A 12433-nucleotide genomic window follows, 5' to 3' on the forward strand; every position below is an offset into this window, starting at 1 on the left:
TGTACTTGAGTGTGTTTGCCTCTGTTGTGTTAATGGTAGTTTTATTGTGGACAGGGTAGCGAAGTTGTGGCGTGGAAATTTTGGGCCTCTGAGGTTACAAGGGTCTGAGAGGAGATGAATGGGAGAAGGTGAGCTCTGTGAAATAAAGCTGTACATTTTTACTTTCATTAAGTTTGCTTCGGAGACAGACTAGTGATGATCCCCAGGCTTTACTATTTAATCATCACCCTGTGGTATCTGATGAATAGTGTTTCTGTCACATATCCTTTTTGTAAGTTTCTTGTCATGTCTTACTTTTTGCAAGACAGTCAATTGTCAAACTTAATCAAACTAAATGTTTAATGGGGTGCTTGTAGCTCAGGAAGTACAGAATGGATCTGCTAAAGGGAAGGCTTGGTTTATCAATCGCTGGCTGCTCCACTCTGCAAGCCAAAGTACGCGTGGACAAGATACTAAGCCCCAATTTGCTCTTCAATGCATCTATTGGAGTGTGCTCATATATGTAAATGTTACTGGAAATTACTTAGATAAAAAAAGCATAGAAAAAAGTGCTTGTAGACCTGCATAGTGCTGGAATGGGCTGTGAGATTATCAGCATGAACCTTTGTAATAAGGTGATCATCAATCACCATTGATCTGGAGCACCATGAAAATCATGGGCTAAAGATTATCACGAAAAGGGTGGCGGATATTCGCAAAACTACATGGGAGAAGCTTGTTACACAGGGGACCACAGTCACAAAGAACATAATTTATAACATACAATGCTGTAATGGACTGAAATCTTGTAGTGCCTTACCCTGCTCAAGAAGGCATCCGTACGGGCCCATCGCAAGTTTGTCAGTGAACATCTAAGTGATTCAGAGAAGGCTTGGGAGAAAGTGCTGTGGTCAGATGAAGCCAAATTTGAATTCTTTGGCATCGACTCAACCAACCATGTTTGTATGGCATGGAGCTGGGTTACAAAGCAGCTTGCAGATGTGCAGCTGCGATTAGGAGGCTAAAGCAGCTTAAATGACATATCCTAAATAGAAAGGTATCAGCTGATGGCTGAGCAGATGTTGACCAGTATTGAATTCAGATGATTTACCTGTGTTGTGGATGAGCTTCACTTCCTCACCTGCCTGAATTAACTCTATTTTTGGGTAATAATGTGATAACACTGCCAGCTGTTGTTGTTCTTTTTCTTCTCCTTTTTCTTCTCCTTCTTTTTCTTCTCCTGCTTCATCTTCTTCTTGCTTAGTTTTCCTCTTGTTTCATTTTCTTCTTGCTTCGTTTTCTTGCTCACCCAACACAAGATCAGTTCACAAGTACATTTCTCACTGATTAAATGGTAAATGGACTGGTTCTTATATAGCGCTTTTCTACTCTGTCTGAGCAGAAGCGCTTTATACAACTAATTCATTCACCCAATCGTACCCATTCACACACGCACTTTTTTTCTAAACTGATTATTGTACTTGAGATGGCCAAAAATCACAGCAGCTGCATTATGTTTAGCAGATGTGTTTATGGTGATTTGTCAAGTTGAACTCCGTGGTCTTCTTAGCTTCGTGCAAGGCGACGTCATATGGGAAATAATACTTAACCTGACAGTTAAAGTTTCTGCAGTCCCCTTCAGCCTGTTACCCACTACTCTCTACCTCACCTTTGGACTTATGTTTAGCAGATGTGTTTATGGTGATTTGTCAAATGTCACGATTTAAAAATCTGAACAAGACTATCCCATCGCCCACCAGGCAACGCTTTGAATATTTGCTGTTGGTTACTTCTGAATGAAGCTACAGACCCATAAAAAATAAATGTCTAAAATATCGTAAGATGTGCTTATAAATGACATATCTTATGCATGAACACAAAGCAACTGGAACATACTACCTCAGGCTTTATAAGATTTGCATCTCTACTTTTTATCCTTTCTTAGTAGTAGAAACTGTGCTTTTTTTAAAAACCCATTAAACTGATGCTTCAGAAGTCGACAAAGTCTTTAAGTTGATTCATTCTTAAAGCTGCATTATGTTTAGCAGATGTGTTTATGGTGATTTGTCAAATGTCACGATTTAAAAATCTGAACAAGACTATCCCATCGCCCACCAGGCAACGCTTTGAATATTTGCTGTTGGTTACTTCTGAATGAAGCTACAGACCCATAAAAAATAAATGTCTAAAATATCGTAAGATGTGCTTATAAATGACATATCTTATGCATGAACACAAAGCAACTGGAACATACTACCTCAGGCTTTATAAGATTTGCATCTCTACTTTTTATCCTTTCTTAGTAGTAGAAACTGTGCTTTTTTTAAAAATTTATTAAGTTATCCTTTAAGAAATTTTGCTTTGGGTGTTTTCTTCTTCGTTTTTCCCTTTTTTAACCAACAGATAAACTGATAATGAAAGTTATTGATTCTTGTAAGTTTAGGTCTGTTCTACAAACAGCATTAATCATTAGCCGGACTGGATCACTCCTAAACCGTCGTAATCTGGTAGTTCCAGTATGATTTTTATCTAAAGGCTCTTTTGTGCCCTATCCTTGATTTTTTTTTTTAGATATTGTCCACGAAAATCTGAAGATGGGATCTGACGGGGAGAGCGATCAGGCATCAGGAACGTCTTCAGATGAGGTCCAGTCTCCGACGGGAGTCTGTCTGAGAAACCGGGTCCACCGGCGAATTTCCATGGAGGTGAGAAGTGCGCAGAATCCCGACACACATGCACACACTGTAAATCAGTGTAAAAACGGCTTACACTGCAAGTCCACATACCACTCTTCACCTCCTCTCATCTCCTTGTGCTCGTCTTTTCCACTGCCTCAAGTGATTTGGGAGGGGGTTGGGACAGATTGTTTGTCGGCTAATGGGTTCTAAGAGTCGGGGCGTCATGATGCTGATAGCAGCCCTGCTCCCTGAGGACAAAAGAAGAGGCTGGTAGAGAGACGAGATAATCTGTGCTGGTTATCACAGTGATTTTCTTCATGTCAGCTGTCTCCACTTGAGAGCATGCTCCCCTTTATTCTTCTTGTAAAGAAGAATAAAATGATGATGTGCTATTTTAAACAACTGTGTGACATGTATAAGTGAGTAGTACTTGTAGCATTTCAAATACAGGGGTGAATTATAATACAATATAAAATTTATAAAAAATAAGCATTAGGCCAATTTTGTTGCATAATCATTTTAAATGACTCCTGTTAGTAATCTCCTTATTTTCTCATTCGTATTTTCAGCTTTTGACACTTTTTTTTTTTTTCTTATTACCCCAAATAAAGTTATACACCAAATACATGAAAAACTGGCATTGGTGTCACCCAGGGTAGATTAGTCCCTTACTTAAGCTCAGACGAGAAAAAAACAGAAAAGAGGGAGAGAGATGAATTAAAACAGATCTCATGATTATCAGGGGATTTTTATGCCTTCTAGTTTTGTAATTTTTCAGTGGTTTTGTAATCATTTGTATCCTTTTACTCTAAGAAACAGCTGTACCTGTTATGGTGTTATGGATTACCTGCACTATAAAACATTTTTCATATGTTTCCTTTTTTTTAATCTGGGGGAAGATTGATTTTGAAAGGAAGACTGAATTCACCTGGAGACCCCCTGCCACCTGCTGGTCAATGATGAAATATGCCAGAACCCACCTTATCAGCCTCCCTGATGTATGCTACCTCTCACAGAAAGACACATGCACACTGACCTGTTTTTCATCCCTTTTAGATGTTAGTTTCATTTGTGCATGAAATAAGTGGAACTCAAGGATGTGGTCAAAAACAGCAGATACGTGTTACATGAGGGTAAGCGCACTGCTCTTCTTGTGGTTCTTTGCTGGCGGAGTTTTTCATAAAGTTGTCTCAGCAGGGAGGTTAAGAGCACAGCGAAAGCTCGGTCACCCGGTCTTAGTAAAAGATAAACAGGCTTCTGGTTTCTCACTTGTGAACCAGCTCTATGTCTAGGTAAAATCTGTTTCCTATATTATAAAAGCAGTATGGGTATTTATATAACCCATTAAACTGATGCTTCAGAAGTCGACAAAGTCTTTAAGTTGATTCATTCTTAAAGAAGATGCACAGCATAGTTTAAATAGAAAGCTTCTTAATATTGCACTAGCCAAGAGCGATCTCGCAGTTTGAAAATGAGTGTTGTAGATCTCAGAATGAATCAATTGGTTCTGTTCCTTTGTCCACACTCCACCGCCTCTCCACCAAGTTTCATTAAGTTTGACCTGATCAATTTTGTATAACTCTCCTGACAGACAAATGGTTAGAATATTGGCTTTTGGAGAGTGCAGTCCTCCCCCAGGACCAGTGCCTATCTTACACTCATTAAGAAAGCAATTCACATCTTCACCAAAGTTTAATAGGGTCTTCCTTGGCTAGGCTGCCAAGCTTCAAGAAATTGGCTCACAGTGTTGCTGAGAAACTGACAGATTATTCTGAAAGCATACATTCATGTGAAAAAAAGTTTTCACAGGACTTTTTGTAGGTACATGTTTACACTTCCATAAGAGTGCAGGTAGCAGGCAGGTTCTGCTAATCAAGTCAACTCAAAAAAATGATCATTATCCATTGTAAGCACCTCTAGGAGACATTTTGGAAGTTTGTGCCTTTGTGTTAATACCACCAATCTCCCCGTTGTAGTTGTGTGGTTAGCCAGATCTTGTGAATCGAAATGTGAGGCCATCTTTCTGACAGCTAAACCTCGGCCCACGTGAAATCATGCAGCAGAATATGATTCTGAGCATGACAGCAAATCTACAACAGACTGAAAAAGTAAAGAAAAGAGGCGCTGCAATGTATCACACCCAGACCTCAACCTGATCGAAATGCTGTGGCGGGATTTGTGTGAACAAATGCCCACATAACTCAGTTCACTGAAGCAGCGTTGTAAATGAATGGACCGAAATTCCTCCAGTGATGTGAGAGACTGATAAAGTCTGATAAAGTCATACAGATAACCATTACTTCAGCTTATTGCTCCTAAAGATGGTTCTAAAAGCTACCGTATTGTAACACGCACCTAGTTTTTCACAGACCTGCAGTCCAGTGAAAAGCTTTCTTTTTCATGACTCTTTCATATATTGTCTCCATTTTGGTGGAGGACAAATTTACTACCTTATTCTCCGAGCAGTCACAGAAGACAAAAAGCTGTTGTCATGAGAGGGAATAACTTATTTGCGGTGAGGCCAAACTTTAAAGATAACTACTGAGATGGGGCGTTTATGCACGCTGTATTTTTAATCCACTAAACGCTTTTTTTTTTTTTTTTTTTTTTCCTTCCTTTTTTATCACTACATCCATCAACATTATGCAAGCTCATCAGTGTCAGATGTGGTGTTCTTGACTTTGATCCTGGAATAGATATGATCTGACATCCAGAACACTTGTGAGCCATGCAATGTGAGTGCAGACTGGCTGTACGAGCTTAATGCAGGTACAGTTTTATAATCATGTTTGTGCCCATGGTGTTGTTTTTTTTTTTACCAGCAGTCACACTTCAACAGGCCGCCTCTTATTTTCACCTTCCTTAAGATCGTGATCGACCTGATCTTTGTCGCCTCTGGGAGTAGGAGGAGAAGAGGACGAGTTATTTTAGAAGCAGCAGGGATGTGGGTGGATTCAGCAGGGTACATTATCTTGTGCTGCTCACTGCTGAAACATGCCCTACACGACATACAGACGACACGTAACGAGTGTCAGCAGCACATGTGTGATCTTGTTACACAGGCTAACTTTATAGTCTCTTCAGGAACGTTGAATAAAGACTTCTTTATATATATGTGTGTGTGTTTTAGGACCTCAACAAGCGCCTGTCTCTGCCTGCTGACATCCGAATCCCTGACGGCTACCTGGAGAAGTTGCAGCTTAGCAGCCCACCCTTCGACCAACCGCTCAGCCGACGCTCGCGCCGAGCCTCGCTGGTCAGTGTGTGTGTGTGTGTGTGTGTGTGTGTGTGTGTGTGTGTGTGTGTGTGTGTGTGTGTGTGTGTGTATTTCTGGTTGTCTCTGTTCTTTTACTGCTTTGTGGCACAAGCAGTCCTGTTACCAGACACCCTCTGTGCCGGGTTTCTATGGTGATTTTCCTGTTACAAGCCCAAGATGGATTAATCTGGAGTCACATGCGCTCACCTCACACTTGTAGCCTATAAAATTAGATCATAACGCTCTGCTGCGGTGTGGTTATCATCACTGACAGGGAGATTCGTGGTCATTGTGAGTTTGCGTCCAGAGATGCCACTTAGTTTAAAAGTTGTTTGAAAGATTAAATGTAAATAAAAAGCTTTAAAGACGGTAAACACTCATAAGTAATCGCCTTTTGTTCTTCCTGATATCGATGCTGTCAGAAACCAGATATGACAGAAAATGTTTGATTCATGCTGCACTGTGGGCATACATACATGAAATATTCATATGTATCAATATTCATTCTTAGTTTCTTGGGGGATAATCTTGTTCTTGTGCTTTGGAACTACACTTGTTGGTGAGACTGGGTGTATGATTTTGCTACTGAGTTTGTGAGAGATCTTTGGGCTGTTTTGATTTATTTCTTCTGAAGGTACCGTAATACTAAATATAAGTTAGATTTTTGAGAAAAAGGTTTGACTCTATTGTTTGTTTGTTTTTTCTGTTGCACCAGCCAAGTGTAAGAGTCTTTACTAGTAAGGATCTTAAAAATTTTTATCATGAATATTTGTATGTAATACGGACATATTTTTTTAACGAGTGATCAATGTGAGCTCTATACTTCAGGCTTTAGGCTCCAGGTGTTTTTTTTCCTCGCTTCTCCGCTCGGTTGTTTAGAAGTTATATACCTAATATGGTCATGTTCAAACATGTTATTGTGTTAAAGGGATAGGAGCTAAAACAGCCCATTTCAGACTGGATGAACTGCATCAGTATAAGATAAATACAGAGTATTTTTAACTGCGCTTCATGCACCGGTACTCTGTAAGGGCCTAGAATAAAACTGGAATTGAACGTGATCGTAATGGGCTCTTAATTGCTTGACAGTTTGAAAACCTTTGATCTAAATCACATCCTGCACATGTGAACTTTGGGTCTTTCCCTCTGAAAGAAAAGTATGATGTGGGTTTTGTTGCAACATTATTTTTAAAAAAAACTGCTACAAATAACTAAATTTTGAGTGTACGTGATGGGTTATGTAAAGATTTGAGACATCCTTCAGTTTCCTGAAGGGGGCGGGGGACACAGTAAGATGGTGCTACAGGTGCAGCAGGAAAACACCTGCAAAGCCTGCTCAAATGTGAATGGTCAACAGAACGCAGACTGCATTTGTTTGCAAGTATCTGTTTACAGAAATTAGTGGACCTAAGATGTAATTACTGTGCTTAAATCTGCCTTCTTTCTTCTTCTCTTCCTTAGTCAGAGATTGGTTTTGGAAAGTTGGAGACATACATTAAACTGGACAAGCTGGGAGAGGTGAGGAAGGATCAAGTTTCCACATGCACTTCACACTGTAACTTTGCTATATTACCATTAATGCTGTGTGTTGCTTTCAGGGAACTTACGCCACAGTGTTTAAAGGACGCAGTAAACTGACAGACAACCTGGTGGCGCTGAAGGAGATCCGGCTGGAGCATGAGGAAGGAGCCCCGTGCACAGCCATCAGAGAAGGTTAGCAGGTTTTGGTACATCAAAGTTTTGGTGTTTCATCTGGCATCTAATGTTGAATCCCAGTGTTAAGTGTCTTTATGGAAATGGGTTTTCATTTTTTTTTTTCCCAAGTAGCAGTTTAGCTCAGCCATAGTTGACCGCAACAAGACGTGACACCCTGAGAGGGCCAGCTCGAATGTGTGAATGTTACATTTTGAAGCTTCTTATCTCTAAAATAAATTCTGATTTAAAGTCCTTTGTTTTATGAACTGCTCTTTAATTGGTGTTTCATTTTCCTGAGTCGGGTTTTATTATAAATGTTAAATGTTTCTGTCTTTCTACATATCTTTGTGCGTCTGTAGTGTCATTATTGAAGGACCTGAAACACGCCAACATTGTGACACTACATGACATTGTTCACACTGACAAGAGCCTCACACTCGTCTTTGAGTACCTGGTAAGACTCAGAGTGGATTTGCTGAATGACAGAGAAACAAAAAAGAAACAATGGGTGAAATCTGTATGAAAAGAGAAAGAATGGTCTCTAAAATAATCCATTTATAGACTTTTTGTACATGTACGTCCTTGTCTAATGGTGCCACCTCTTCTTGAAGGACAAAGACCTGAAGCAGTACATGGACGACTGTGGAAACATAATGAGTATGCATAATGTGAAGGTGAGGACGATGATTTTTTTCCGCATGTTATGTAAAGTAAACTCTTTTTTTCAACCCTCCCAGCTTTGTTATATTATCTGTGTGTCTAACAGAGATTAAACTGTTGTGTCAATTTTCCAAATAAATTCTCCCAAGAGTCTAACAGCATCTTTTGGTCTTTTCTTCTGTTTGTATTTCCATCACATTAGGCAAATTAGATCAGAAAAGCTTAAACATAAGTAATGAAAACAGGAGCCGACTTATTAATAACATCAAGCCATTTAAAAATACCTTTCCAGATCTTTCTGTTCCAGATATTGCGAGGGCTGTCATACTGTCACAAAAGGAAAGTTCTCCACAGGGACCTGAAGCCACAGAACCTCCTCATCAATGAGAGAGGAGAACTTAAACTGGCTGATTTTGGTAAGAGGAAGGCCATCAGGAGAGGATCTTCACAGGCATAATGCTGATTTGTTGTGTAAAAGTCCTTATGAGTCTGTGGTGGCTTTGCAGGTTTGGCCAGGGCCAAGTCTGTTCCAACTAAAACCTATTCCAACGAGGTGGTGACTCTTTGGTACCGACCTCCTGATGTTCTGCTGGGATCCTCGGAGTACTCAACACAGATCGATATGTGGTATGTAGCTTCGAATAACTACAAGTAATGCTTTTTATGGTTTTAAACTGCTGTCATCTCTACAGTAAATGCTAAATCAATTGGCTGCTGGTAATGCAACACGTGTCCCTTGTAGTTACAAACCCACAGGGAATTATGACCTGACTTAACAGCCCTCTCTACTGTACTGCACTTCTTATTTCATTCTTTTTACTGCAGCTGCTAATGATAACAGCTTTTCATTTGCTTTGGATTGTGTATGAATAAATAAATAATGTATGTCTGAAGCCAGAACTAAGTTTTTATCAACTTCTGATTTGAAAAACTAAACTTTTAAGGAGAAGCACGTTTATACAGGCAAGGTGCCATAAGCAGGAAGAATGTGAATACTGTAGGATCTGACATTAACAATACCTCCTGTTAATTCTTTCCATTTCATGGTGCAAAAAAAAAAAAAAAAGCATAAACGACATGAGAGACGGGCAACAAAACGCCTGTCAGGTATGAACTGAGGATGATAATGTGGTTCACAGTTGGTGCCTTGAACTAGTTATTTCGTTAGATTCAAGACTAAAGATTCTGTATTTGTCACGTGCATGGTTATACTGGTATAACACGCTGTGAAATGTGACCTGATACGCTCCTCGACTGTGCAAAGAAAAAGAGAGAGACAGAACTTTATATACAGTGAATGAGTGTATATACAAAGAGGACATTATGTGCAGCAAGTGGGTGAGTTATGTACATTATATAAATAGAAATAAAATAAAATAAAACATTCTGGAAATTTACAGCTTGTGTACATTGCGTGGGTAGATCTTGTAGATCTTGTTGTTGTTGTTGTTGTTATTGTGTGGTTGTATTTTCAGTTGGCTGTGGACTTATAAAGTGAGGGAAGGAAGCTAACCCCCATTTACACAGGCCTAGACACCAGTTGGTCATCTTACCCTGGTTGCTAAGGAAAAACGCGTATTCTGCAACTGGTTGGCTAGTGGTTGCTAGAGGTTGTTTGTAGTTACTAGGTGAAATTGGTCCCAAAGAGGCATGCTACTGCAACACATAACCCCCCTGCAAAGGCTTTGATCGCTAGTAGATCGCTGTGGTCACCCATACTTTGCAGTATGGGTCGTTTGCAGACACTTGTCAGCTACTTGCTAAGCAGCAGTAAATGTGTGAAAAGTGTGAGAGAAACCGGAAATGAACACCGGACACCTTTAGAATAAAAGATTTTAAAAGAAAAGGTACAAGTCTTGCTTGCAGTTTTTGTTGCACTCTTACAGTTTCACTACTTCTTAGCAACCCACAGACCTTTGCTAACAAACCAGTAGTATGCCTACAGTTAGCCAAAGTCATGAAGTGATCTCTGTTTTCCATGACTACCACATACTCCTCTTTTGTTTATTTAAATGAATGCATGGAGAGGTAACGCTTAACTTTAATAACATTTTTGTATCATATAAAACTGTTAGCCTCATCATGAGACCTCTTCTGCATTTTTAATTCAAATTATTCTCAGCTTGAAAACTGTTAACCCCACCTCCCACTCACTGATTTATTCTGTAAAATTGTGTGTTTGTGTGTCTCCAGGGGTGTTGGATGTATATTCTATGAGATGGCTGCAGGTCGGCCTCTTTTCCCCGGCTCCACCGTTGAAGACGAGCTCCACCTCATCTTCAGGCTGCTAGGTGAGCATTTTCTGCAAGATCAGATCTCTTTAACAACTCGGATGTTTTACCAAATGTTATTACCTGCTTAATTGAACATGGCAACCTATGTGTGACTGTGTGACTTCAGGAACACCTACAGAGGAGAACTGGCCAGGGATCTCTTCTATCGAAGAGTTTAAATCCTACAACTTCCCCAAATACAAACCCCAGCCAATCATCAATCATGCCCCCAGGTACCGCTCGCTCTGTGTGTTTCGAACACGTGGGATCCATTTTTCCTTATTTGCCCCTTTGCATTTATATAATTGATGGATGTTTTGAGCGTGTGTGTGTATGTGCTTGTGTGTGTATGTGGGTGCTGTAGGCAGGAAATCCTGTAGAACATTTACAGAGGTCTGTCCACTTCCTTCCTCCCATGAGCGCCTACATTCCCATCAGCCCAAACTGTTCTCTTCTTTTTGTCTTCTTTAGGTTGGACAGTGAAGGCATCGAGCTGCTGCTGTCATTCCTCAGAGTGAGTCTTTACTGTCACAGTAATCACAATACTGTATAAGTAGTTATTATGTGTATTATTCATGTAATATTGCACTGATATTGCTAATTTTCTTTGTCTTATGCAAGCCTTTGGTTAAATAATAATAGCTGGTCAAAACTGAGCTCTGTTAAATGCTCCTATCAAACCATTCACACCCAGTTTTTTAAAAACTGATTTAGTTACTCAATAAATAGTAAGATGTACATGAATATCATCAGTGGTTTGGTGTAACTTAAGCCCCAGTCACACAGAATGACACCCCACCCCAACACCTGGCAACCAGAGAGTCCCAAGGTATTGTTGCAAGGAGGTGTACGGTGCTGCATTAAATGCCTCTTTGTGTTTGCTATGGGTGCTGGCAGGTTTCCCATAGGTTGCATGGAAGACTCCAGCTTGCCTGCAAATGTTTGACTTTTAGTCTGCTTGTAGTTTTCAGAGTCTACGTCTACTAGCAAACAAAAGACTTTAAACTAATGAAAAATAATCTAACTAGTTTAAGGCACCAACCGTGAACCACAGTATCACCAGTTCATATCTGACTGCCGTTGTTTGTTGCCTGTTATTTCTGTTCCCATCTGCTGGATATGAAAAAAGGCTGACATGTTTACGTCTGTGTGTTTCTGCAATGGCAAAGCTTCAACTTTGCCATTACAGAACACACAGAAACACACAGACGTTCATGCTGACAGCAGGAGGCACAGTAACGAACTTCTTCTTGTTCCTTTTCTAATGTATATCTGTGTGAATTCCCTGATTGCAGACACAACGCTGCACTGATGCATTTTCTGATAAAGTCACAGGATGCTTAATGTTTCCTGTTTCTGTCTCCGCAGTACGAATCCAAGAAGAGAATTTCAGCTGATGAGGCAATGAAGCATTCCTATTTCAGGCAGCTTGGGATGAGAGTCCACACACTGCCTGAGAGTGAGCACACACACCTTTGATAATAAAGCTGCTGCCTGTCTTTCGGAGGCTTTGGTTCTCGATTCTTTTATCTTTTTTGTTACTTGTTGGAGTAACTGAACCTCTCCTGTGTGTTTCAGGTGTATCAATATTCACATTGAAAGAAGTGCAGCTGCAGAGAGACCCAGGCTACAGGAACTCCTCGTATCCAGAGTCAGGTAGGTGGAGAATCCAAATGTTTAAACACCTCAGCTTTTTTTTTTAGATCGTTCAATAAGGAAATGAAATCATGGTCTCAATTACATTTTCAAGTGCTTTTTAATTAACATGATGAAATCAGCCTCTGTTCAGCATGCAGTTATACTAAAAGCCACTCTAAAGAGTCAGCCATTTAGTTTTACACCTTTGTCCTTATATTATTTGGCTATTTTTGGACAGGACAAAATGTATCGAA

The 12433-nt window shown here is 40.0% G+C and overlaps 1 protein-coding gene across 3 annotated transcripts in view; it reads left to right on the forward strand.

Annotated features, from left to right (window-relative positions):
* cdk17 (cyclin dependent kinase 17) overlaps positions 1 to 12433 on the forward strand; it is a 43914-nt gene that overhangs the window by 30599 nt on the left and 882 nt on the right. For 2 of the 3 annotated variants that reach the window (XM_005460384.4, XM_019346719.2), the window contains 14 exons: positions 2551 to 2684; positions 3557 to 3655; positions 5788 to 5913; positions 7375 to 7431; positions 7512 to 7626; positions 7968 to 8062; positions 8220 to 8282; positions 8561 to 8684; positions 8775 to 8895; positions 10462 to 10559; positions 10669 to 10774; positions 11013 to 11055; positions 11910 to 12000; positions 12120 to 12197. In XM_005460384.4, the coding sequence (XP_005460441.1) occupies positions 2551 to 2684; positions 3557 to 3655; positions 5788 to 5913; positions 7375 to 7431; positions 7512 to 7626; positions 7968 to 8062; positions 8220 to 8282; positions 8561 to 8684; positions 8775 to 8895; positions 10462 to 10559; positions 10669 to 10774; positions 11013 to 11055; positions 11910 to 12000; positions 12120 to 12197 (1350 nt within the window). The remainder of the gene's footprint in view (positions 1 to 2550; positions 2685 to 3556; positions 3656 to 5787; positions 5914 to 7374; positions 7432 to 7511; positions 7627 to 7967; positions 8063 to 8219; positions 8283 to 8560; positions 8685 to 8774; positions 8896 to 10461; positions 10560 to 10668; positions 10775 to 11012; positions 11056 to 11909; positions 12001 to 12119; positions 12198 to 12433) is intronic. The other variant, XM_003455695.5, reaches the window with a different exon arrangement.

Source organism: Oreochromis niloticus, linkage group LG17, assembly GCF_001858045.2.
Source record: "Oreochromis niloticus isolate F11D_XX linkage group LG17, O_niloticus_UMD_NMBU, whole genome shotgun sequence".
NCBI classification, from domain to species: domain Eukaryota; kingdom Metazoa; phylum Chordata; class Actinopteri; order Cichliformes; family Cichlidae; genus Oreochromis; species Oreochromis niloticus.